The sequence below is a fragment of the Ahaetulla prasina genome, chromosome 1 (genome assembly GCF_028640845.1).
Source record: "Ahaetulla prasina isolate Xishuangbanna chromosome 1, ASM2864084v1, whole genome shotgun sequence".
NCBI lineage: Eukaryota > Metazoa > Chordata > Lepidosauria > Squamata > Colubridae > Ahaetulla > Ahaetulla prasina.
In genome coordinates this window covers 248000445-248028358 of record NC_080539.1, presented here as the reverse complement: position 1 = coordinate 248028358, position 27914 = coordinate 248000445, and the positions used below count along the sequence as shown (strand labels likewise).

The 27914-nt window shown below is 37.5% G+C and overlaps 1 protein-coding gene across 7 annotated transcripts in view; it reads right to left on the bottom strand.

Moving 5' to 3' along the window:
* Positions 1–4308: 4308 nt before the first annotated feature.
* Positions 4309–27914, bottom strand: part of CLASP1 (cytoplasmic linker associated protein 1) — a 224198-nt gene continuing 200592 nt past the window's right edge. For all 7 annotated transcript variants that reach the window (XM_058195472.1, XM_058195491.1, XM_058195454.1 and 4 more), the window contains 5 exons: positions 27571–27761; positions 24975–25103; positions 19579–19785; positions 8770–8886; positions 4309–6745 (listed from right to left, as the gene is read on the bottom strand). In XM_058195472.1, the coding sequence (XP_058051455.1) occupies positions 6659–6745; positions 8770–8886; positions 19579–19785; positions 24975–25103; positions 27571–27761 (731 nt within the window). In that variant the 3' untranslated portion in view covers positions 4309–6658. The remainder of the gene's footprint in view (positions 6746–8769; positions 8887–19578; positions 19786–24974; positions 25104–27570; positions 27762–27914) is intronic.

Sequence of the window (27914 nt, the reverse complement as noted above, 5' to 3'; positions counted from 1 at the left end):
ATAAATAAATAAACAAACAAACAAATAAAAACCCCTTTCATTTTCTTTAGGCTTTTTGGAAGAGGTCTCTTGATTGAATGGACGTAAAAGGGGATTGAAGCATGTGCATTCAAAATTTGCATTTCTATCAACTTTGCCTAACATGCAATTTGCCATGCAGGAAACTTCAGAGCTTTCTGTAATGCCTCAGGACTAAAAACCGATCTGATCCAGTCCAGACAAATCACATCAAGATACTTTGGGTATTATGTCTCTGTGCATTTGTTTTATATATATATAAAACAGTCTGCAATAATACAAATGCCTTTGCTACAGCAATTGAAAGCCATCACACAAAATAAGACCATGTAATGCTCTGAATACACACGTAGACATTTACAAGAACATATATATATATGTTCTTGTAAATGTCTACGTGTGTATTCAGAGCATTACATGGTCTTATTTTGTGTGATGGCTTTCAATTGCTGTAGCAAAGGCATTTGTATTATTGCAGACTGTTTCCTGTCTGCCTTTCTTACATTATAGTAAGCAGATGAAGTGTGGTTGATTTGGTCCAACATATGCTTTCTTGTGATCCTCACTGAAATAGCCAATATCAAACCAATAGCTAATATCAAACCAATATGAAATAGCCAATATCAAACCCACTACAATCTATATTTTGGCCTGATCTTGCCTCAGCAATGTTAGGTTGTGTCATGCAGCTTTCAGATGATCAATGGATGATATTTTAACACAGACCTTTTTGGCTTTGCAGACTGATGGGGGAAAGGGGATTACTCCCTGCATGCAGTGGGCAAGTACACGTGTTTGTCCACTAATCACGTGAGTGGGGATGCATGTGCACTTGCCCACCACTTCTGCGACCCAGTTCTGAAAGGCTCAAGGCTCGGTAAGGGGTCACGATCCTGGTTTGGGGACCCCTGGTTTAATATATAATGCAGTATGAACTGTGGTTCTCCTTCTTTCCATAGTAGAAAACCTCTGATCAAGGTCTGTGTAACATGGCTAGAAGAGATGGAAACGTCAGACAATGCATCAAACAATAAAGCAGTGGCCCTCAACCTTTTGGGCAGCAGGGACTGGTTCCATGAAGAGAGGTTTTTCCGTGGACCAGATGGGTTGTGGTTTCATGTGCTGCATCACGTGGATGGGGCGTTGCTTGTTTGTGTGGCCGAGTTTCTGGCATGCCATGGAGTGGGGACCCCTGTAATAAAGCATATGTGTCTTCCGCAAAACTCTGGTGTCTGATAACACTTACTTCTTACTTATCCTTCTCATTTACATTAAGTAAATCAGAAGTATTAAACTGACATATGAAACAGTTAATGGGATTAGGGGAGTCAATACATTCTGGGAAGACAGAATGTCTCTATATTGGTGGCTTGGAATATTTTAAGGGTCAACTTTCTCTTTAGAGATTACAGTAGAATTGGTTGTGATTCTGGACAGGTATTTTTTTTAAATCTATTTGGTCTTAACCTGATTTCCTATTATTATCCATTCATTTTTCACCTGAAATTTCTCTGCATTTTTACTATCTACATTTGTATCCCTCTTTCTGACGTTTACAGTTGGTGGGGTGGGGAGAAGTGATACATTTTCAGGGATATCTTCAAAGTCTTGCCCAAAAGAGAGTAAAATAAAAACTCTAAATTATCACTAAGAAAACAGGTTAAACCCTTGTAGGAATACATTGCAATTCTTCAGAGGAGCTGGTTGCTTTTAATTGTTCACTCTAAGAGCACAATGAAACAGTAGGCTGATAGTTGTTCATTTATTTGTTGTTTATATTATTGTAAAGCACTTTGCAATCAAATTGTTGTCATGCTATATATAGCATAAGCTCAACAAAATATCCTAGCGGGACAAAAAACGATCTTGAAGGCTTCTAATTCCAAAGTACTCTTAAAGGTGACTGCTTTTGTAGATCCAAACTAGTGAAAATTTGGAGCACATAAAAGGAACCAATGAATCTTATTTCAGAAAAAACTGGTGTGTTATAGGATGTCAAGCCAGTGCAACAAGTATGTTTCCTTTGATACCATATATTTGGGACTTAAAGCAAAACTCTGCTTCTGGTCAATTTGTATGTATCTACAGATTCCAATAATAATAATAATAATAATAATAATAATAATAATAATAATAATAATAATAATAATAATAATAATAATAATAATAATAATAATAATAATAATAATAATAAAAAATGTGTGTGCAGCTCTGGGGCTGCTTGTCACAAACCAGGGAACTGTATTCGTCTTCACCTCTGCAATCTGCTGCCCAGAGCTGCGGGTTTACTGTCTTTTTGTTCCCAATGCTGATGAGATGTGCCTGGCCAGGCTGCTAAATAAATAAATACAATTCAAAACCAAAAGGCAATTTCAGAGCCACAGTGCTGTCATAAAGTCCCTTTCCCTCACGCTCCTGGACAGGGCCAGGCTGAGCTTCAATTGCTGGCACGGGGAAGCCAAAAGCAGCTCCAGAGCCATGTGCCAAAATGCTCCTTTGCAAGAAACTTGTAAGGTACATTGTACCCCAAGACCCGTTTGCACTCTCCTGCAAACTTCTCACCCCTGGAAGCATATCCTGCAAATCCTCCCCACCCACCCTTTTTTTTTTGCAGCAAAGAGGTAGCAACGAAGGGGCATTTTAGTACCATAGCTCTGGGGCTGCTTTTGGCTTTTATTTTTTCATAGCTGAAGCCTTGTCCCAACTTGTCTGCAGTGAGAGCGAAAAGATGGCGAAGGTAAGCTGGGGCAGTGGAGTGCAGGGAGCCAAAAGGGCGGGGGGGGGGGCAGATAGGGGAAGTTGAAGCATCCCTGTAGTTGTAACTGCAGTGGGCTGTCAAGTGCCCAAATTTTGACCATGTGACCATGGAGTTCTGCAGCAGCTGTAACTTCAGGTATAGATGGTAGTTAAGTCCATTCATTTAGCACTGTTGCAATTTTGAACAGCAGTGTTCAATGAATGGTCGCAACCTCTATGCAGAGAACCTCATCATCTCCATTTGCATTAATGCATACATAGAAACACAGATTTGCTAAAAGCTCATCCATTTTATTCCCTTGGCATGGATATTTAGTAATATTTACAAAACATACAGTATATAGGCCTTATGATGCAAATTATTTCAGAGATGTGATGTAAAAACCTATGTGCATAGGAGCAGTATTAATTAGAATCCTTAACAAACGTATTACCAATCCCCAATTATATCCATTATTCTTTAGTTTTCTGTATAGGTCTGAAAAAGAAATAACCTTCTGTATTGCACAAATGTGTTGTGGGTAGACTTTTTTAGTAAGTGATTCTCAATGTTTGTTTTGTTAGTAGGCAATGCTTTTGTTAAGGCTTTTTAATTCCTACTAGTTGTCTTCATTGCAAGATTCAGGTATCACAAAAACTAAGAATTGATTAATTCCTTTGTAGAAGAGACTTGGGTGCCCATTACTATTTTTTAGCTGAGGTGACACCCTGCACCTAGGTACTCGTTCAGTTCTTTCAAAAAGGATGGAATTTCTATGCATCTGATTTAGTACTTATGATTATAGAATTAACTCTTCCAACCTGTTCTTCTCGCTTGGGAACTAAAGAGTTGCATATAGAAATTTCAGTTATAGAGGATAAAAACCAGATTGACTTGCTTGACATTAATATGCTATGGTCAAAAGGTCAGTACAGGAATAAGAATTTCCATAGTGGTGTACCAACACAGAGGTTGTATCAAATGTTTTGCAGCTATATACATACACATCAACACAAACTTAACTGTTTAAACAAAAGAAGAGAATTGTGTCTGGATTACACAAAGATCATAAGTCATTACATAGGTGCAAACATACAATAAAGTAGCTTAGGTGGAACTGTTCTAGGAAGAGACTCTTTGAAATCGGCAAGTTAAGAGTTTTGTCCAAGGAAAATGCATCCAACGTGAGAAAGAATATGGAGGGAATTTGGTGATTGTGATGACAGAGCCAATTCATAGCACGTTAATATAGCAGTCTAGGTTTATAAGCGTAACATTTTCCCTATAAAAATGATCATTTGGATTGTCATTAAGTAGAACTGCATTCTGATGCATCTTTTATGCCATAGTCATGTTCCCCGACCAAACACCTGACCTCAAAACACACAGCTGTTTTCTGAAAGCCTGCATAGATTTAAGAACGTGCACGTATGATTCAAATGTAATTTGGAGGTTAAGAAATTATATTTGGCACAAGCATTTCATCAACATTGTCTTAAAGGTTCTTTATCATTAAGGGGAATGCAAAGAAGTAGTGCAAAGAAGTTCCCATAAGGACTTAAATTTATTTTCTTTTATTCTAGGGCAAACTCAGAAAGTTTTATTATTTTTTTTAGCAAATTCTATCATGTAAATGTTAACATAAAAACATCTGTACATTTGCCATGATACACTCAAAAGTGAAACGAATAAGATATAAATACAGATATGGATGTAACATGACAAAGCGCAAAAAATGAAAGAAAATAAAACAACCAACCCAAAATCAAAATTAAATACATGCGCATGAACACTGTGCCAAGAAACTTTTTCTGATGGCTGACTGGTTTGATAAGCTTTGTCACCCTGCCCTTCCCATTTATAACATTATTATTGTTAGCAAACGTTTTCTGCATTCTACAAATATTTCTTTGTTGTCCTTTAATGTGAACCATTACATTTGATAAATAAAGGGGTTGAGAGGGTGGTAGAAAGAAGATTTATGTGACAAGGTTGCATGGTACATTACGTATACAGGTTACCGAGAGCTAACAGAAGGTGATAGAAAAGTCTTGTGTTGCATTGTAATCCAGCAAGCACACATAGTGTACCTTTTCAAAGGAAAGCCACATGCCTCAGATAATTCAGCACTACTTTAAGGAATGGACAAGATTTAGATGGTGAAAAGGGATTGCACGGCTTTGTATACTCCTGCCCTGGATACACTGATTTGCCCTGTGAAAACAGAGCATCCCCATCTAAGCAAATCAGTATCAGGCTGGTTGACCTGTGTGAATTTTCAGATGTAATGGCCTGAAAAGGGAAGGGGAATGGGTCAACGGAGAAGACCACATCGGTTTTTCTCAAACAGTTTAAAGCCCTAAGAAGGTAGCAAAAGTCAAAGCAACTGAGCACACTTGGAGCGTGCTGGGGAAAGAGGGAGCCCTCTCTATTTTGGCTCTTGCTTTTTGTGTGCCAGCAACATGCAGATCTACTTCCATCAGCATGGACAGGGTAGTAGCTAAAGAATCCTTTTGCCCAGAGCATTTAAATAATCTTACATTCCCCAGTTGTACAGCTTTAAAAGAAAGCAAATTGTTGCAGATTAAGCTAGCCCTTTGAGCACCGCCAAAAATAATCAAGGTACGTGTATGATCATCTTAAAATGGAAATAATTTGATAGATATGTTAGGCGCAGAAAAACCATTATAAATAATTCAGGCTGATTAAGATGAGGAAGAGGAGGCTATCCTCCTGAAGTACTCAAAGTCTGGAGGACTCCTGATCAGTGAAGGTGGAGATTAAGAGAACAAGTGTCACACTAAGGAACATTGTTGACAAATGAAAGAAGTCCTTTATTAAGGAAGGAAGGCCTGGTTATCTGAGTTGCAGCTCCCGGAAGCCAATCAGAGCTTTGGAAAGAACATTTTCTCATGGAACATCAAAGCAGCAGAAATAGAATTTCACACATATCTCCTAGGAGACACTTTTCTCTGACAGCAACATTAGATCTTGATCAGTATACAGGCAATTACAGTGCATCTAGTCTCAGTGCACACTAACAGAGATCTGTTGTCACAGAAGGAATACCATAAATACTGTAACAAAACAGAGCTCTGTTAAAACAAAGAAACAAACAAACAGTAAAGCTGTGTCAGGTAGATTAGAACCAATATTAAGAGTAGTTTGCAATTTCAAACATTTTGGGGAAAAAAATATGTTGAAATACACCAAGAAGAAATTGTAAACTGAGTTGTCCATGCAGAGGCAGCTCTTGAATCGGTTCTACAAAACTAGCCACATTGCTCTGTATAGATTGTACTGTTGCATATTTGCTTGGGATTTCTTGAATTTTCATAACCTTTGCTACATAGGTGATAGTTATTGGTTTTTTCTAGTTAAAAAATAAACTAGTTGAAGGGCTTGATTTTATAGCCTGTATAGATTATGTCTGAAAACAAATGCAAATTCATTTCAACTTTTAAGCTCAGTTTTAAAACGATGCTTGAGAAATTGGGGAAACTAGAATAGCTAGTTAAAAGTGTGACTATAATACAAATATAGTCTAATATAAATTCAAGCTCTCCATCAATATCAAAGAAATCTGTTTTGATAAAATACGAATGTGTTATGCATCTCTGGGACTACTTCAGATCTTAGCAGAGACAGTATGTAACTGCAATGTATTTAACCACAGTACACTATTACCTTGTTTTTAATGAAAACTGCAATCCAGGCCTTGCTTCCCTTATATTCAATTCCAAGAATCTCCTACAATAAAAAGCTTTAAAAGGACTAAAAATACTGATTGCAATAAATATTTGCATGGCCTCCATCAGCAGATGGAGCGTGCTGATGAGGTGAGGGTTTCTGAGAGGCACAGCTGATTGTTTCTATGTCTACACATATGTCCAAAGAACTCCATTAACTGTGTGTAGAAACATCTGAGGATGAGCTGCTGTTGCTGTTGGTCGTCTGCGCTCTCTTTATATACAAATTCAAGAGCTTCATCTGAAAAAGGACAAAGAAGAGAGATGTTCACAATTTTTTAGTTATTTTATTTCATTTCATTTCAGAGCAGACCATTGTTATTTATTTTATACTATTTGTATATTGCCACAATCAAGGGAGCACTCACCGAAGTAGCTCTCTCCAAAAATGGAAATTGTGCATTGTTCATCCATGTAGAACAGTATCAATATTATTTGGGTGGATGGAATGCCACTTGATAAAAATTGTAAAATTATTTTTTTATTGTAGGTTTTTTTTTTGCCATTACCAATAAGAAATCCATATGTTAGCTTCTACTGTTCATTTTTGATGTTAAAAAACAGAAAGCTTGCCAGCTGATCAAATCCAGATGCCTTTCATTAGTTTTTGTTTATGATACTCCTCATGCTAAGAAAAGTGGAACTGATACTGCACTCTACTGCATACTAAGAAAAGTGTAACTGATCCATCAGATTCCCATTACAATTGTGTTCTCAGATTTCAGCACATCTATCCTGAGCAAGGTGTTTCTTACAGAATGAATATTGTAAGTAGATTCAGGATCAGAATCACATAATCAAATACATAAGGAAAGGGGTACTTTCCTTCAAACTTTGGCACTCATAACATGATGAGGTTCAATTTAGTTTTTAATTACTTTGAGGATCAGCAGACGTAATGCTTATGAGCATCACTGTAGCCAGCTCCTTGTTTACTTGCTAACATCTATGGAAACAGGGAGGCTGTTCGTATTCTGAGAAGATATGTTTTTCAAGGTCCCTAATGCCCATGCTGATTCTCAGTTCTCTTCACATATCCTGGCATACCTGCGTATTGTTTTTGAATGTCCTGGGCACTGCAAAGGAATTTGGTCTCTTGCTATGGCTGGCATTATTTTAAAGGAAAGTAAGAATGGGTGGTCTTCAAAGTTTGAAAGAAACCTTTGAGTTCTGTCTTCTTCTGCCATCAATAGAATTTTGTCTGTCCCCAAATTTCAAAATAGGTTTCACAGCAAATTTTTTAAAACCAGCTAAAGGTTATTTGCACATCACTAATCCTACATTCTTAAATTTGTTCAGCTCTACATCTATTCAGCTTTAATGTTATTTTCAGCTGTTCTCATCACTGGATTCAAAATGAGTTTTTGCAGTAAGAAAAAAAAAGGCATTAGAGAGTACTAATATAGGCAGAGAACATTCTTCTAATTTTAATTAAATGTATGGAGCAAGTTATGAAGAAACTTTGATTTCCTGTATATTTTCTCTGGGATAAAATATTATTCTAATCCTTCTGCTTTGGGTAATATTTCAGTGTGGGCTCATTTAAACAGCTATTATTTGGCTTCTTTAAAATCCTAACAAGTGCCTGATTATATTGGAAAACACAGAATGAAAATAGATACTCTTAATCATCTATTAACAACCTTCTAAAAAACTTCGAAAGAACACAAAGGAACCCAATCGATAAAAAACAGCAAAATGGCCAAAATCTGGATAAAAGTTGCTTTTTTCCACAATTATTTGGATGCCCTTTTATTTTTTGCAGACAGTTCATTACCAAACTAGGTAACATCTTCAGAGCACTTCTGTTTATAAATCCAAATATGATCAACAAATATTTTTTTAAAAATATCAAAATAAATTTGGATAATATATAAGGAATTTGGAACTAGAATATCCTACATAAATAAGTCAATGGTTTCAGGTTTTAAGAAATGCCAAGTATGCTTCTTATGATTTAAAAATGAGTTAAATAATTTTTTTTCCCAGTTCAGTTATCCAATTGTTCGTTGCGATTTTGGGTAGGTCACACTGTTCTATGTGTAAATTTGCCAATTTGTGACAAACTGAAGTCACTTGTTTAGCTGATTCAAAGATGTATCTGTAAAGGAGATACTTTGCCATTCATAAAACTAGCAACCCACTAAAATCAGTGACTGAGATATGCATTTCTTTTATGTCATTTTAGAGGGGAACCTCAATTATCAATTTCAAGACTTGCCCCCTTCATTCTATGAATACAGTTTGAAACAGTGGTGTGCATACCTTGCTCCCAGTCAGTTGTGCAAGATGAGGCTTCAGTTCTTCACCAATCACTGAATAGATGGCCACGAGGCAAAACACACTGGCTTTGCGAACACTGCTTTCGGTGTTATCATAACCCTAGATGCAAGACATCAACTCTATGAGATTCAAAAATACTTTTCTTTCAGTTTTAGAAACTCACAGGATGAATGAGATGGATACATGGCATTCCCCCCTCCTCAAAGGAGATATATTAAATATAACCCTCCTCAAAAGTGCTGTACCACTGTCCATATCTGTCTGTGCTTTTTAAAAAGAAGTATAGAGTATTTATTGCATCACTGCAAACAGACTCTACTGCAGTTTAAAAGTAAAAGTGACAGGTTTACTGATACATACATATGTAATACATTTGATTAGTGTTGTTTTGGTGCATGACAATATCGATATATTATTATTACTATTCTGTATAGGATATGGGGTTGCCTACTATTTTAATCCTGTTTACATATTTTGAGTATAGAAGCCACTCAGGGTTGGTAGTGACGGGAGTGACATATGAGCCCAGTTAACTAAATACAAGTAGTCCTCCACTTAAAACAGTTCATTTAGTCACTGTTCAAAGTTACAACATCATTGAAAAAAGTGACTTAAGATCATTTTTCGCACTTACTACCACTGCAGCTTCCCCATGGTCATGTGATCAAAATTTGGATGCTTGGCAACTGACTCATATTTATGATGGTTAACATTTTGAAGTTGTAGCCTGTTAATTTCTAGCAGACAAACAGAAACTCATTCAGCTTTATAATGAAGCATTGTGGCTAATTAATTCCAGGAAAACCTGTTTTTATGTTGTAAAGAACTCCTATATTTGCAGTTTTCAGAACTCAAATACTGTGATTCTAAGTAATTTTGCTCTAATAATGCGTCCTTTAAAGTACAATATTAATAGAATAGAATAGAATAGAATAGAATAGAATAGAATAGAATAGAATAGAATAGAATAGAATAGAATTCTTTATTAGCCAAGTGTAATTGGACACACAAGAAATTGTCTTGGTGCATATGCTCTCGATGTACATAAAAGAAAAGATACTTAAGATAATAGTAAAAGAAAAGACAATAGTAGAATAGCCTGCGAAGAGGCATAAAATGGAGATTAAAGTAGTACTTGGACCAAATATTAAGTGCAATATTTAAGTTCAGTAATATTTCAGCCCTGTTCAAACAGATACAGTTCCCATATTTTTTCTATGGGTTGTTCATTCTGTTTTTCCAAAACAAACTCAAAATATGTGGTTATTAAATGGATTGAGCTTCCATTGATTAAGTTTGATTACTTGTCTTTTAGCTTTTTGATTTTCATCTTCTTCCCTACCCTAGTTTTCTCAACGGATCTATTTGAATATTCTTCTTTTTGTATTTACCAGCTCAGATCATAATGAAGTTGTACATGCTTGTCATTAGATTTATATCTCAAAAAACTAATGATTCAAAGTAATTAATTGGTTCAGTCCAAAATTCAGACCTAATGTTTCCTATTTATCATATAAGCTGTTAGCCTGCTTTAATTTTATAGTAAAATGTACGAACTGTGGTATGGGAGGAAAAGAAATCACAACATGTAGGTCTATTGCTTGCTTTTTGAAGAGACTGCTCTGTCAAATAAAATACAGCACATAAATGCACACATAAGTATATTGTCCCATTGTTTGCTTTTATGCAGCCCTCTAGTCTAATTTTATATGACTTTTACAATGACTCAGTTCAGATCCCTGGTAAAGTTATCTACCTTTCCTTGACAGTCTGTGTGGAGAGCAAAGAAGGTTTGAAATAAATAGAATATGGTAACCTCTTTTTTTTTTTACCAATTGCATGCGTTTTGGTTCATGACAGATTTTATGCAGTAATATGACAGAAAGTAAGTTGTCTACAACTGATTTAAGTTACCAGAATGGCTTAAGTTCCTTCAGTTGAAGATGAGCTTCACCAAAAAGCATCTGGCTTGTACACTGCCCTTAAATAATAATTGTAAAAATGTTCTATTAAATCACTCTTTGAAAAGATAATAATAAAACAGAAAGAGGCATGCTGAGCTTATGGTTTGCTTATGCCTTGGGCTCAGAGTGACCTCTGTTGGGAGAAGGATTTTCAGCCCATACATTTAGGGTTGTTGTTTTTTTACTCTTATCTGATATACAAGGGACAGCCCTTGCTGGGGAACAGAATTCATAAGGCAAGATCAGATTAGGTTTCCGTTTTGCAAATGAAGCAGGAGGTTAAATACTGTAGCCATGTTTTACATTTCTAGACATTTGAATGCATAAAATCCTATTCCAGTTTGACAAGATGACTCGTTGCCCTAACTTACACAACTCCATGTTTCTTACATAGCTTTTATGGTTTCTATTAATTCCATGAACTATGACAAACCAACTGAAAAAGGAGGGGTGGCTGGTCACATAGCCAAAGTGTAGCCCATTTATCATCCTTGTGGCCTTGGTTTGACTTTAATTTTTGCTAAGGGACTTAGTAAAAAGCAACTTTTTTTTAAAGTTCAGGTGCTATTTCCCGCCTCCCCTCCCCCAACCAGATGGAATGCTTTATTATCTGCTTTATTTTGCTGTTTAGTAAAACTGCATTTCAACAATATTCACCTTTCAGTGTCCTTAGAATTAAATACTGTCACCCAAAATAACCAGGCAGAATACATTGTAAGTTAGTATCTCAGTGAAAAGAAAAGTTCAGCATTATGTGAGACCTTACAAAGGATATTCTCTCATAGGGCATACAGGAAGGATGTCATTTCTTTCTAAAGCAAAATACATGTTCCTCAGCAAAACCAGACAGATCAGTGAGGTAACTTGTACAGTATAAATCACTATGTACCACTATGTAATATATCTATCAGGTATTAAACTCGTGGACTATTTATTTCATGCTCCTTTCATGCTGAATGATTAAAAGATATAAAATGAAATGATTTTCAAACATGCAACCTAAAACATTGAGTCAAAAGATCTGACGCAGAGAGCAACGAAGGACTAAGAAGAACAACTGAAGAAGTAGTTCAGAGCTAAACTATATAATACAACCTAACCTGTGTAAAAGCCAATTGGTACTTCATTTTTAAAACATAAAAACATAAAACAATAGCCTCTCACAGAGAGGGACTCCTCAGGATGCCGTCTGCTAGACAGTGTCGTTTGGCGACACCCAGGGGAAGGGCCTTCTCTGTGGGGGCTCCCACCCTCTGGAACGAACTCCCCCCAGGACTTCGTCAACTTCCGGACCTCCGAATCTTCCGCCACGAGCTTAAAACATATCTATTCATCTGCGCAGGACTGGATTAGATTTTAAATTTATATGGGTTTTAATGGGTTTATTATTTATACTGTTCTTTTTAATTATTTGGCTGTGTAGAATAAGTTTTTTAATTGATATTTTATTCTGTATTTATATGTACCTTTTTATTTGCCTGTGAACCGCCCTGAGTCCCTTGGGAGATAGGGCGGTATACAAATACGATAGATAGATAGATAGATAGATAGATAGATAGATAGATAGATAGATAGATAGATAGATAGATAGATAGATAGATAGATAGATAGATAGATAGATAGATAGATAAAGAAAGAAAGAAAGAAAGAAAGAAAGAAAGAAAGAAAGAAAGAAAGAAAGAAAGAAAGAAATAGAATAAAGAAATTTGGAATTTTTTTTACCAGTAATAATTTTTCTGCCCCAAAAAATGACAACTCTTCATACATTTAATAGCTTGTGATGTACAATCTCTCCTTAATTACTCTTTGGAAAAAGAACTGTAAATTCTAAAAAGGCATCAATACCAGCTTATGAAACCTAAGAATTAGGCACGAACAGCTACCATTTAAGTTTAAACAAACATATAGATAGCTATTGCTGTGTGAACCAATCATTGCAGCTTCTAAACCACGCGTAGCAACTTTGCATTATGCGAGAATCAGATCACAATGTTCAACAAATTACGGTTAAAATATTACCATATTTTTGGGAATATAAGACTGTCCAGAGCATAAGATGCATCTTATTTTTGGGGAGGAAAACAAGAAAAAAAAAATCTGCTTGAGATGCTCTCGGTTAGGAAGGCTGCATTTGCAGCCTCCAAAAGCTCCAAAAGGGTGGGGGCCAGTGGGGGGCCAGTGCTACATTCGGTGTTTAAGATGCATCCAAATTTTCACCCTCTTTTAGCGGGGCAAAAAGTGTGTTTTATATTCCAAAAAGAATACGGTAATTTAGTCTCATTGTTATAATTAGCATATTATTATTATGTATTAGCAATGTTAATATTAATGCTATTACTAATTATAATAACAACTCATTGTTATAATTAGTATATTAATTCACTCTTATTATTATTATTCATTACATCTGACCCAAAAGATGTGGTACTTATTTGGTTTTATTTTATACATGTACTATACATATATGTATTGCTTTATTTATATCCTGCCTTCCTCCAAGGAGCTTAAAGCAATCTGCCCATCCAATCTCTTTGTCAATCCACTGAAGACATAAGTGAACCAGCCCTCAGTGTTAGGGGAAAGTAATGTTAAAAAAAAATAGAAAAATAAAACATAATCTTCCAGAAAAATAGCATTAAATAAACAGACAGTTGTACTACAACCCACAATTCACAAAAGACAGGAAAAACACTGAAAACCCCCCACAAAAAATACAGTAAGCACATACATACAGAGAAAATGCACAACACACATGCACACCCACACAGAGAAAAACCATTCTTGCCAAACACACTCCCATCCTTTGAAATAACTGAGAAATCTCACATTTATATCACTTTCCTTTCCATTCTCTTTACAAGCACACACACAGTGCTAAGCTGTTCTTTGCTAGCATACTTGATATAGGCATTACAGGTAGTGCTTGACTTATGACCAAAATTGAACCCAAAATTTCTGTTGCTAAGACAGTTGTTAAGTGAGTCTTGCTCCATTTTACGACTTTTCTTGCCACAGTTGTTAAGTGAATCACTGTAGTTGTTAAGTTAGTAATATGGTTGTTAAGTGAATCTGGCTTCTCCATTGATCCTACTTGACAGAAGGTCTCAAAAGGTGATCACGTGACCATAGGACACTGCAATCATAAATAGAGAACAAATGCCAAGTGCCTGAATTTTGCTCACATAACCAAGGCGATACTGCAGCTGTCATAAATGTGAAAAACGTTACGTTGAACAGTCACTAAACATTGGTTATTAGTTTCACAAATAATTTGACCCATGCTATGTAAGACTTTAAAAGTAGTAACGAGTACCTTTAGTGCTTTAAGACTATTTTTAAAAAAGCCACTGAACACAGACATTTTATAAATGAAACCAACAAACAAAGATGGCATATGATTCCCAATTATATTCCATTTTTTGAAAGCCTTTTGAGAGACCAGAATTCTCTTTGGCCATTCTGACAAACACTACACAATCTAACATTGTCAATCCTAAGTACGAAGAACTTTGATGAGAAGGATATCAGAAGCAGCCTGATATTTAAAAATATTGTAAGAATATTGTCTATGCTAAAACAATAGACAACAACAACAAAAAGGCCTGGCTTAATTCCCTGATTAACTTTGCTTTGTATTACCGTATATACTCGAGTATAAGCCGAGTTTTTCAGCACGTTTTTTGTGCTGAAAAGCGCCCCCTCGGCTTATACTCGAGTCTACGTCTCGATGTACTTCGGGAACCCCGCACAGGAGACGCCAAAGAGGCGGCGAGATTGTCCTGCGGGATTTGCCCAAGGCTGAGCAGTTCGCCGCGCGGACCTGAGCCAAGCCGGTCCCAGTCCAGCCGAACGGTGAAAGCGACATGCCGAGCGCCGCTCCGCTTTCACCGTTCGGCTGGACTGGGACCGCTTGGCTCGGGTCCGCAGTAACTCCGCCAGGCTGTGCCGCGAAGAAACCATTTAAAAGCCCCGCCAGGCTTTCTTTCTTCTCCTCCGTGCTTCAGAAGTTGGGCTTTTAAATGGTTTCTTGGCACAGCCTGGCGGAGTTACTGCGGACCCGAGCCAAGCCGGTCCCAGTCCAGCGAACGGTGGCGACATGCCGGCGCCGCCCGCTTTCACCGTTCGCTGACTGGGACCGGCTTGGCTCGGGTCCGCAGTAACTCCTGCCAGGCTGTGCCGAAGAAACCATTTAAAAGCCCCGCCAGGGCTTTCTTTCTTCTCCCTCCGTGCTTCAGAAGTTGGGCTTTTAAATGGTTTCTTCGTGGCACAGCCTGGCGGGAGTTACTGCGGACCCGAGCCAAGCGGTCCCAGTCCAGCCGAACGGTGAAAGCGGAGCGGCGCCGGCATGTCGCCACCGCTCGCTGGACTGGGACCGCTTGCTCGGTCCCGCGCGGGCGGGGAGCCGACTTTGGCCCTTTAGCAAGGAGGAAGGTGGGAGGGAAGCGGAGCTGCCGGCTGTGGCGCTCCGCTCGGAGCCGCCGCCGCCTGGAAGAGGGAGGAGGTGACCTTCACGCGGAGAGGGTGGGGGATGGGGGGGTTGAGGGGCGTGCAAGAGGAGCGAGCGTGGAGGAAGAGGAGGAGGCGACGGCCCGCCGACAGCGCGGCTTCTAAGACCAGCCCACGCTCCAAGAGGGAAAGGGAGCGAGTGGTGGGTGGCTGGGACGAGACCCCACCACAAACACACACAGCCGGTCGGACGGCGCGTTCCTTTCTCTACTCTCTCTCGCTCTGCGTCAAGGCGCTGGAAGGGGCGGAGAGCGAAACAGCAGCAGGAGCAGCCGCGCCGCCGCTCCTCCTCCTTTCGTGGCGGGCTGCTTCCAAGTCTGGAAATCTGTTTTGGGAAGTGGTGGTGCAGCGCAGCAGTTCAGCCCTGTCGGCCGGGGGAAGGAGGCGGTGGATCGGATTCTCGCGCCACACCAAAGTCGGCTGGAAAGCTTGCTGCTTCTTCTTCTTTTTTGCTTCTCCCCACCCACTCTTTCTGCTCTCTTCCACCGTTGCTGCAGCCCCTCGGCTCCTTTTCTCGGCGCCCCAGAAGGCTCGAGCCTCTGCTGCCGATTGAATACTAAAATAAAATAAAAGAGCGGAGAAGAACGGGGCGCCGCTTTTGGTGTCCGCGTCCCTGTCGCCGCCCGGCAGGACGCGTTTAAAAAAAAGGGGCGGGGGAGTTGAAAAGAGGCTGCCTCTTCGGGTTACCTCAACATCCATTCCAGAGCCGCTAAAAGAGCGGCTGCTTGGCCCGCCCTGGTTGGGGAACGGGCACAAAAAGGGTCCCTGGTGACCCAGAATTCATCCTAGCCCCATTGACTGGCCCTTTGACTCGATAGGATTTAGCTGACGGATTGTTAAACAGCCAGACCTTTCTTCTGGGGAGAGAAGTCACTCTAATAAATATTGGGAGGTGTTTTCAAGGAAACATAGGGGTCCACCTTCTGCCCACAAGAAATGTAGGAAATGCCACCATTCCCAGCCTTCTGAGCACATCAGCTTATCCTGGCAGAGGATGAGGAAAGTCGATTTCAAAGCCTTTGGAAATCACCAGCTTGGAAAAAGCTAAATTATGTAGGGCTATTCAGCTACAACTTCGTGTTTAAGTTTTGTCTTTGAAGCGAGATAATGATAGCTAGCTAGCTAGCTAATTAGATAGATAGATAGATAGATAGATAGATAGATAGATAGATAGATAGATAGATAGATAGATAGATAGATTAGAAAGAAAACAGAACAAAAAACAGAATAATAGAGTTGGAAGGACCTTGGAGGTCTTCTAGTCTAACCTGCTTACGCAGGAAACCTTATACCACTTCAAATGCTTATCCAATATCTTCTTAAAACTTCCAGTGTTAGAGCATTCACAACTTCTGGAGGCAAGTTGTTCCACTGGTTAATTGTTCTAACTGTCAGGAAATTTCTCCTTAGTTCTAGGTTGCTTCTCTCCTTGATTAGTTTCCACCCATGCTTCTTGTCCTGCCCTCAGGTGCTTTGGAGAATAGTTTGATTCCCCCTTCTTTGTGGCAGCCCCTGAGATATTGGAATGTTCCTATCACGTCACCCCTAAACTAGACATACCCAGTTCACATGCCCGTGAGACGCCTTGCTTGCATGTCACACACACGCACCGCTGGAAAAAAAAGGATGGATGGATGGATGGAAGGAAGGAAGGAAGGATGGATTGATGGATGGAGGCGACCGCTTTGAGCGCAACCCTTCTCCCGCAACTAAGGGGGTCAATGTTTTCCCCAATCCTAGGGTGTGGAAACAGTCATTCTTTCTTCCCCTAGTCTCTCCCGAGATCGCACTGCAGCGCCCATCATCCCCAGCCGGCAATCTGAGCTCGTGCCATCGATGTGGTCCTTGAACTTCCTCCTTGTTTCTAACCCAGCCTAGGATGGCCGGGCGTGGAGGGTATGGTGGTGGTAAACGGCCAGGAGAAAGCTTTCGCTCTTTTCGAGAGGTCCTCTTGGAAGGCTGCCTTGGAAAGGGAAAGTGGGAGGGGCAGAGATTTCTCCTCAAAGGTCCCCTTGGAAGGCTGGGTTGGAAAGGGAAAGTGGGAGGGGCAGAGATTTCTTCCTCTCGGGTCCCCTTGGAAGGCTGGGTTGGAAAGGAAAGTGGGAGGGGCAGAGATTTCTTCCTCGGTCCTTCTAGAGTCCTTGAGAAACTGATATCATACAAGGTTAATAAATTATACCTCCTCCTCATTGATGAGTTTTTCATCCTGAAATTGATTGAAACATTGTACCATCATATGCTGCCATAGTATAGTGTTAACAACATCTGTAAAGATGATATATGAGCATGACACTAAGTTTTTCTATATTTCCCTTTATTGAAAAACTTCCATCATGCTTCTTTCTGAAAACAAAGGTCATTATAATATACCTCATTATATATTTGATTTGATGATATTTCAGTTAATAAATACCATTTAAGGTGTTAAGCTTCTTTTTCAGCAGCAAAGTGAATTACAACTTTAAAGAACTTTATTACTTTATATTCATTTATTTTAAGTATAGATTTTAGATTTTTAAACAAATATGTTTAGAGCTTTTATATCTTTCAAGTTATTCAAATTATCCCCTCAGCAGGTATATAATGGCATCCAATTCCAATATCATGTTGGGGCTTTTGAGCAAGGGAGGAGGAACGCGAGCACTGCCTTTCGCGCTGGCATTCCGGGATTTCCTTTTGTTTAGAGCTGGGAATCCTCCTTCCCCCTTTTGCACTTTTATTGTTTTTCGTTCAAATAAATATTCATGTTATTTTACTTGGCTCTATCTTTATTTTTTACATTGACCAGTAGCTGCCTCATTTCCCACCCTCGTCTTATACTCGAGTCAATAGTTTTTCCCAGTTTTTTGTGGTAAAATTAGGTGCCTCGGCTTATATTCGGGTCGGCTTATACTCGAGTATATACGGTATTTTTATTCCAGAATGCCTGAAAGGTCCTTTCTTCCTCCAACTGCCATTTCAGAGCTACTATAGAATCTGCTCACCCCAGGAGATAGGAGAGAGACAGAAGACATAACCTGTCCTTAAGCAAATTGATTGAGGAGGAAACACAACAATAAACGAATGAGATATTTCGACCTTCAATTAGCATGTGAGAGGCCAGAAAGACAATGAGTGCAAATAAAGGACTTCTTTGGAACCTGATCAACAATGTCTATATTCTCAGAGTTTATATTAACTTTACCATCCACTGTTTCAAGCCTTTTACTGGAGAAGTGATTCATAAGCCCTCAGTTAAAAGCAGAGAGAAACTTATCAGATCTAAGATTGACTGTAAAAAGCCTTATGCCTCAGAGGAAGGGGGGAAGAGAGAGAGAAGCGTTCTCCAAGAAATTTACTTGAACACTGTCACAGGATTAGAGTTTACTTAATCTGTCTGTAACCCTTTAGCAGAAACTGACCTTTCTTCATCAAACAACTAGGGAGGTTCACAGTGACTCTTCTGATTGTACTTTTGAGTGTTTCCAGAATGAATTTCTCTAAATAAACAAAAACTTGACTGAATGAAATACTTAGTAAACCTGGTAAAGGGAACTCAATCATTCTCTGACTGCAAATAGCAAAAATGGCCTGAAAAAAAAAGGTAAGAAGAGTTGGAGGTCTTACTGGTTGCCACATCTAAAGGCTATTAAAGCAGCAATGGGAAAGAAGCAGAGACACTGGTTCATTAAACAGGTTTTAAATTTAGAGCTGAGATGAGTGTAGGAGGATTGGATAGGAATCCTCCCCTGGCCCTGAAGTCTATGGAAATTCTAAGTCCTCCAGGTCACGGTTGTCCGTGGTTGTTTTTCTCTCAAGACATTTCGCTTCTCAGCCAAGAAGCTTCTTGGACAAGAAATGAAACGTCTTCAAAGAAAAACAAGAAAGTCTAGTTGCCTCTTGAAAAAGTATCTTTGGGACTGGTCCTTGAAGCCATCCATTTTTTTCTGCGCAAAGATGTTTTCCACAAAAAAGAGCATGATTTTTCAAACCAAGAGAAGTTGCCTGCGGAGCCCCAGAAAGGATACAGGTGGATCAAAGCTGATTCCACTGACACCTGTTTCCACCATCTCTGTCCTGAACTTGCTTTTCCACTCCACAAGATGCAACATGGCTGGCAATGATACAAGGAGTGGTGGTGGCTTTGGATGGATTTAAGGTTGAAACGGGTCCTTAGCCCAAAGGTTTCTCATTTACACTGAAAATGCATTAAGTTCTAATTTCCTACTATTATTTCATTCAATTTAGCAAGTCTTATAATTGGTGAGACATCAACATAAAACAAATAAAAATGATATTTGCTGCTTGGAGCAACTGAGCAATTCCATATATAGACCCATACCTGCAACAATCCAGGGATGATATCTTGTAGGAGCTGATGCAATGACTCCTTTGAGATTCTTTCAATGACTTTAGTTTGCATTTTAATAGCAGCCAGATTAATTGGATAGTCAGCTGTTTGAATGATGGGACAAAGCACTTTGATGCACTGTTCTGGATGGATGGAACTAGCCAGAGTGGAAGCAGCTTCCTCGGCAGCTCTCACAACCTACAGTGAGAAAGACAAACATGGAGAATTGTTGAAGTTACAGCATTACAAATAATAGTACATTTCCATCCTTAAGAATCATGAGTATAGACAACTACAAACTTATTACATTATGTTGATTGTCTCAGTGACTGAATATTTCTGAATACATTTTTCTATTGGAGCACTATAAAAATGCTGCCATTGCATCAACAGTGATGAGCATGGGAAACTTAGTTCTGCATTTACAAAACATGTCAGAAGAACTAATTATAGCAGATTAACATACTGTTGAAGGAAACATTAAGGAGAAAATAGGCGTGACCATACTTTGATTCCAATGACTTTTCTTAAACTTGTATATTCTGCATTTTAGGGTATGATGGTAACTATGAAGATCTTCCTTGTAATAAGTGGAGAGCAAATACAGTTAATATATCTGTCAAAATGCTTTATTTGCTCTGAATTATTCAGATATCCATCATAAATAAAAGGTGAATTTTCTACCCAAAATTTATTCTGCTTAGCATATTCTAAATACATATGTAACAACTGCGAAAGGAATTGTGCAGCACAGGATAGATTTTTGCATAGCAATATAGCTGTCTGTTCTAATGTTATTCAGATGTGAATCAATATCTTCAATATTTTTATGCACTCAATTGTTCAACAGATTAAATACGTTAGCAATACATTTTCTTTCACTGGCATTCTAAATCATCCAAAACGTAAATACATAGGCATACAGCCTGCATATATGTATACCCATACAGATTTTGTGTATTTATTTCTTTCATTTCACTCATAATAACTGGTACAAACATATTATAAAGAAGAAAATACAGTTTGGCTACTATACACTCATTTATTTTATTTATTTTTATTTTATTAGATTTTTATACCGCCCTTCTCCCAAAGGACTCAGGGCAGTGTACAGCCAGAAAATAAAAACACACAATATACACATTAAAACAGAAATTTAAAACGAAGCATATTACAAAGTGGCCGACATTTAAAAATTTTAATTTAAAACCCTAAAATTAATAAATAACCCCGATTAAAATTTAATAAAACTTTTAAGCCAGTCCCGCTTGAATAAATAAATGCGTTTTCAGCTCACGGCGAAAAGTCCGAAGATCAGGCACTTGGCGTAAACCAGAGGGAAGTTCGTTCCAGAGCGTAGGAGCTCCAACAGAGAAGGCCCTACCCCTGGGGGCCGCCAGCCGACATTGTTTGGCGGACGGCACCCTGAGAAGACCCTCTCTGTGTGAGCGTACGGGTCGGTGGGAGGCATAAGGTAACATGAGAACAAATGCTGCTCGAGGGATCAAATTAAGCACAAAAATATAGAATACAGATAATGTTAAACCTATTTTGATAATTCTGCATTGTAAAAGTATAATAAAATTATAAAATAAAAAAATTGGAAAGACCCAGTTAGCTCAAGTCAAGTTTGTTATCAGTACATCTGTATCCAACCTTTGCTTAAAGATGTCCACCAAAGGGAAAATCTGCTGTTTAGGTACTGTCCTACTGTCTTAGTAGGAAAGTTATTTTTATGTCCTAACTTACACTTGAATGTAACTTCCGGTAATTTAATCATTATTCCATTTCCTGCACTTTGGAACAACAAAGAACAAGCCAGGATTCTCTTCTGAGCTTTTAGGTACCTGAAGAATGCTATTGCATTCTCCTTCCAGTTGACTTTTTGAAAAGCTAAAGATTCTGTCCTAGAATTTAAGCTCCCAATGCCCTGATCATTCTGATCCTTTTTTTTGTGTAGTTTCAGGTTGTGTGAATCCATATTAAGTGTGGTATTCTGACCTGGAAACAGTGTTCAAGGTAAGATCTTGACCAATGCAGAATAAAATAGAACAGTCATCCTTCTGAATATAAGTTCTAGACGTATGCTTCAGAGAAATGGCTAATTCTTAAATGGACTTCAAAATGTTTAGAAGGGAATATACTGAATTAAAATTTTAGTATATTTCTTTTTAGCTCAATACAAGCTGAAGTAAAAGCTCACAATCCATGAGTATTTAAATAAGAACAAGACAAAGCAGGGGAGTGGTTTTCATTTCTTTCCCAGAATAATAACCCAAATTAGAGTAAACATTAAAAAAAAAAAAAAAAGAACCCAGCCTTTGGCCAGACAAACAATATCTATCCTGGGTCTAAGGTTATGCCCTTATTTCCTTGCCTTCATTACTACAGCATAATAGAATAGTAGAATGGACAGCGTATGCTAGAAAGATATTGAATCCAAGGCTTCCTTAAGAAATGGAAATCCTTCTAAAAGGAGAATAAAAAGGAATAGTTCTGCTAAGGGAAAGCAAGCAAGTAAAAACACAAAAAAGTGATATGTTGCTAATAATAAACAATAAAAAAATTTAAATATGTTAAAAGGAGGAAAAGATAAAATGAGGCGGTTGGATGACAATAAAAGAAAAGGAATAATAAAAGAGGACAAGCAGAATTATAACAATTATTTGTGTCTGTTTTTAATGCAAAAGATAAAGGAAAGTACTAATGCTAATTTAGTTATTTTTAGGAAATTATTCCAAAGACTTGAGACAAAATGTGGTAAATAAAGTAAGTTGTAGGAAAACAAGCAAATCACTGAGTCCTGATGACATTTAAATAATAAATAAAATAAATAAATAAATCCATACAAGAGTTATTAAAGCAAGCTTATTTAAAATGGCAGAACTTTATAACATTTTTACGATCAGCTGCTTTGAATATTGAAAAGTTATATGATAATATTGTAAAAGGGGTGTTGGAGATCCCGGAAATTACACGCTAATTGCTTTAAGTTATATATTCTGGATTAACTGTCAAAACCTTTCTTAAATTTAAAAAAATTAAACAAACAGAATGAAAAATCTTTTTGAAGAAGATTTCAGCATTGCTTCCTTAAGTTAAAACGTGTCTTACTAACTACCAGTTTTCTTTGAGAATATGTAGACAGTGCTGGTTTATTAGACATTATTCAAAAGATTTTCAACAATGTTTGCCATTAAAATGCATAGCAAACTTGTCAGTCATTAAAAGAGAGGCCCTTTTATCAGTGAATGATTTATTAAAAAAAGAAGAAAGTACTGTAGAAATAAATGCTAAGTTCTCACAAAGAAGTACTATGGAATCACTTATATATTTCTATTGGAATCTGCTGAATAGAATAGAATAGAATAGAATAGAATAGAATAGAATGGAATGGAATGGAATGGAATAGAATAGAATAGAAGATACGTTCATCAAGAATCATAAGGTACAACACTTAATGATAGTCATAGGGAACAAATAAGCAATCAAATCATATTAAAAAACAGTCAATATAAATCCTTAGGATACCAGCAACAAGGTTACAGTCATACAGTCATAAGTGGGAAGAGATGGGTGATAGGAACGATTATTATAAATAAATTGCTCCAGTGAGGACTATTCCATATATCTCTGAGCTGAGCAAAGCCAGGCTCAGAGATATATGGAATAGAACCCACCACTTCTATTAATAGCAAAGCACAACTTGGGTACAATAATTCTCACAAATTTAAGTTCCATAGTAAAATGAGTAAGATATGCCAGACTGACTATCTTCCTAGAAATAGGAAAAGATAAGCCTCTAAAATCAAATTAGGAAAAAAGAAAATTTTACTCTACACTCTTTCAATTGCCAATATTCAATAAACTTTTTCTTCCTTTCAATGTACAAAGAACAAATAAAGTTTTCCTTCCTTCCTTCCTCTACATTCAATTACATTACAAATCACCAACTGCAAGTGCAAAATGTCCATATACAAATTTAACCAAAATAAAAGATGCTGGAGATGGCAAGCTTTCTCAATCATTTGCAGAGATAATTCACAAAGGAAAGGGCATAAAGTCAAAGTGAGACAATAAAAATGCACAGTAGGGAGAAGCTTGCCAACAAAGGCACTCTTTAAGAACAAAATGTTTTGTCCAAGTGCTTTATCACAAAATCTGTTACAACTGTTGCTAATTGTGGCTCCACTTACACAGAAAGCTGTTGTATGAAGACTGGTTCCAAGAAAACATAATAAAGACATGCTGATTTATTAAAAGGATTAAATATTTCCTGACCTTTCACAACAATTCTTATGCCTTTTGTTCCCATATTGCTTGTTTAACTAAGTCATTATGTGTTTAAAACCACAATCCTGTAAACAGCTAAATGGATGTATAATGGATAGTGTAGCTTATTCTGTTATTCTTATTCCATGGCCTAAAGTGTGCTCGCACTCGCTCGCTCTCCCTCCCCCCTCCTTTCTATATTTCAGTTTTCACTATTCTATACAGAACTGTATGCCCTTAATTCAATTGCCTTCAATTAGAAAGATTATAGTCCTGTAATGAATCTGGAGTCATGATGTAGACTTGCAAAAATATGTACAGGACTAAAGCTAGTTTTTTAAAAAATCACAGTAAGAAAATCTGGTGTGGGTTAAAAATAAAATATAAGGTATTGAAATAGGTGTAATGTTTTCATATTCTTTATTTCATTTTATTTGTCACAAGTTCTGGTAAGAAATTTCAACCTTTTTTGCATTGGGAAAACAACAATACTGCTTGAGGAATATCTGCAAAGTAGGTGAACCTGACATTTTTGGACTTATGGACACTTTTTTATTTTTCATTTGGGAACTAATTGAAATGGCTAAATAAACTAAATTGAAATGGCTGCCTTAATTTTGGTTATTAAACCCTGAAACACGTACCCATAAAGATGGTTTTGTAGGTCTTAAAGGCTGCAGATAGAGTGCTGTAGGGCCATATATGGCTAAAAGGTGGGTCCCAAGCTTAAATCTTTCACATGAGATAACTAGGGAAATTCTTTAAATCAGGGCTGTCAAACTCGCGTCGTCACGTGACATATCAAGACTTTCCCCCTTCCCTAAACTGCGCAGGGGCGTGGCCAGCATGTGATGCATCTGGCCTGTGGGCCACAAGTTTGACAGCCCTGCTTTAAATGCAGACTCAAAGAAAAGTAAACTTAGGATCACAGTCAATAATATATGGAATTAATCAGAGCTATAGGTTAGGAATTCCATTAAGGTATGATTTACTTTTTTCTTCATTCCATTTAAACTTACTGGCTCATTATAGTGCTATTGGAATTAATAGTACAGCATGACCTATAGACAAATTGATTCTTAAAGTATAGTATTTAGTACGACACTCAAAATTACCTCTTTATGAGAATCTTTATGCGCTTCTAGGGTCTTCATGATAGTTAATTCAGCATAGTTCTTAAATCTTGCTGGTTGGTTCCTCAGAATTTCTCGCAAAACTCTCAGTGCCAAGGCTCGTATTGAATGCTAAATCAAAAGAAGTAGCACATCTTTATTAAAATTTACATGCCTCCCATCTCATTAAGAAGCAACTCTGGGTGGCTTGAACACATCATTTCACTCTTCAAAATCATTAATAGAAGGAATCTATTGCTTGACTGGAATGGATATACATTTTATAAATTCAAATTTTTAAGTCAAGAAAAATTGACAAGGCTCAGAAGAGAACACCACAGTAGCCTTGCATCACGGGCTCGTTCATTAGCAAAACTGAATCGGATTCTTTACGTGAGAACTAAGTAGCTGCTAATAAATATTGGGAACTATTATGTCAATGTATAAAATAAGCCACCCATTGAACTGTGTATCAAAGAGAACAGCAAACAGATTTTAAACATAACCATTTCTGATTCTGTCTCTTTTTGAAATGCATAAACAATCCAAAAACTCAATTAAATTTCATTTTCCTTGGATCTTATTTGGTAATGAAGACCAATACTATGTAACACAGGAAACTAAAGCAGCCCTGTTTTGCACAAATACATCTATTTTACATTTCTTTTTGAGATCAGTATTAATTTTTTCATTCAGTCTGCTGCCATGACAGTCCTACAGTATCCAAGAAGATCATTTTTAGTGAGAATATTAGAATAACATCTTAGGTTATATACTTGTTGGGATAAATTTTTGGATTAGAGCCATTTCAACCACTGACTAGCTTCAACCCAGAAGCATATGGTTCAGCTTCCTCAGACTAAACTTTTGTTAAGTATGTCCTCATACTTTGCAGTTCCCAAGCTAACATTTGTCCAAATTTTAATCTTTGAACATCCAATGACAAGAAGTACTGATAGAAACAAATGGCAAAAACAAGAGGTACCAATTTTATTACCTGCTTTTAGCAAGTTATTCCTAAAGTACTTAACTTTCTATGAACTTGGTTCTGTTTTAATTTATTTTCATATCAAATTTAGGTACCATCCATCTCGTTCTTATTTTTGAAGGACTCTGCCTTTATTAAAAGGATGGAAACAGATTATAGTCATATAACAGCAATAGGATAGATGTTACCTATCTTATAACATAGATAAGATATAACACCCAACCTTTCAGGCTCCATGGAAGGGCGATGACTGTGGTGGCAGGGGGATGGTTTCGTATGCAAACTAGATCACCTGCTTGAGTGCCCAGTTCTCAACAGGCTGCAGAGACGTACCGGTCCACGGACCAGGGGTTGGGGGACCCCTGCTATAGCAGGAGAAGTTAATTAAGTTACAATTTGTTTATTTGAATTTAAGAAGGATGAAATAATTCAGACTATATCCTCAATTGCAGAAAACCTGAGTCTGGCTGAGTGGCAAATTGTTTATTGGCTCTGCTTGCTTTTGATATGGTTTTCAGTTATCCAAAAGCCACTGAAGATACCACCGTGTTGCTTCATGTAAGAGCTTCAGAAGTGAAAATATCTACTTCCTTACAAAAAAAAAAGAAAAGAAAAGAAAAGAAAAAACATTGTTTCTTCTTTAAATATTTCAAATATGAAATTAAAATTTGGACACAGATGTGTAATTTCATAGCCACTGCAATGACAATTCTGTTTACTCAAATGAAAAAATAATAGTCTAATTAAGCCACAAAAATTTATACTCAGAATCACAGAATCACTGTGAATCAGGAGGCATACAAGTTTACACAAAATAACGTTCATAATAATAATATTTATTATTATTATTGCTGTTGTTGTTGTTGTTGTTATTGTTATTATAACTTTCCAAAATCTCTCAGCATGGGCATCCAGTTCGGGCATGACTAATTTCTGCAATAATAAATTCATTAGCCTTTTAAGTGTCATGTTGCTATTTAGTGGCATAACTGCAACTTTGGAGGGCTAAGGACAACACAGCCTTTATATACTGGGTTATATGCCAAAGGCAATGTTCTAAAAATTAGGCAGGGCTAGAACAAAAACTAATTTTAATTTCAAGACAATTACATTCAATTAAAACTAAATTAAAGTTAATATAACATTTTAGAGGGACTCTACATATTACATTTGGTACATTTGGTGTTGCTGGTAGAATTATTCTTTGGCAGCAGCATCCATCTCCAAATCCATATTGATGCCCCTATCCTGTCACGCCAGCTTTTGAGGGCACCTTGAGAAAAGTACTCTGTGATGGGCCCTCTCCTCAACTGGCGAGATGTCCGGTAGAGGAAGTGAGTAGCACAGCAACAGTGTTCCAACATGCACAACACATTTGAGGAATACAAATTTTAAGTGTCACAGTATCAAAGTGATGCTCCTTTTGGAGAAACTGGAGGTGGGGTTAGATAACTAGGATAATTAAATTGGTTGGCTTTTCTGAGACTGTGGAAGCCAGATGAAACTAAAGAAAACAGGGGACACCATCTAAACGTTAGCCACATATGCTTCAATCACAGTGCAGGTGGTAAGTATCTATGAGGCATAGCAAAGCCTATGGCGTTATCTTACATCTTTATCTCCAAGTGTTTCAAGTAATAAAAGCAAAATTGTTTTAAAATGTTCCTCCCAAACTCCCAGATTATCTTCTCTTGTAATCTTCAATAACTCAAGAAGGGCTCCTTTCCGTTCTTCTACACGCTCATTATGATTGGATAATTCTTTTAAAAGATCAGCCACCAAGTCAGAATGATCAATGGGCACTGAAAAGAAAGAAGTGGAAAAGTAATTTCACAGCAAAGAAAATTATGCAAGAACTTTTAACAGGTGATGGTAGGACATATTCACAATATTTCTAACTAGTCTACAAACATAGTATGTCTTGAGTCCTTTAAGTACAAAGATTTTATCTATAA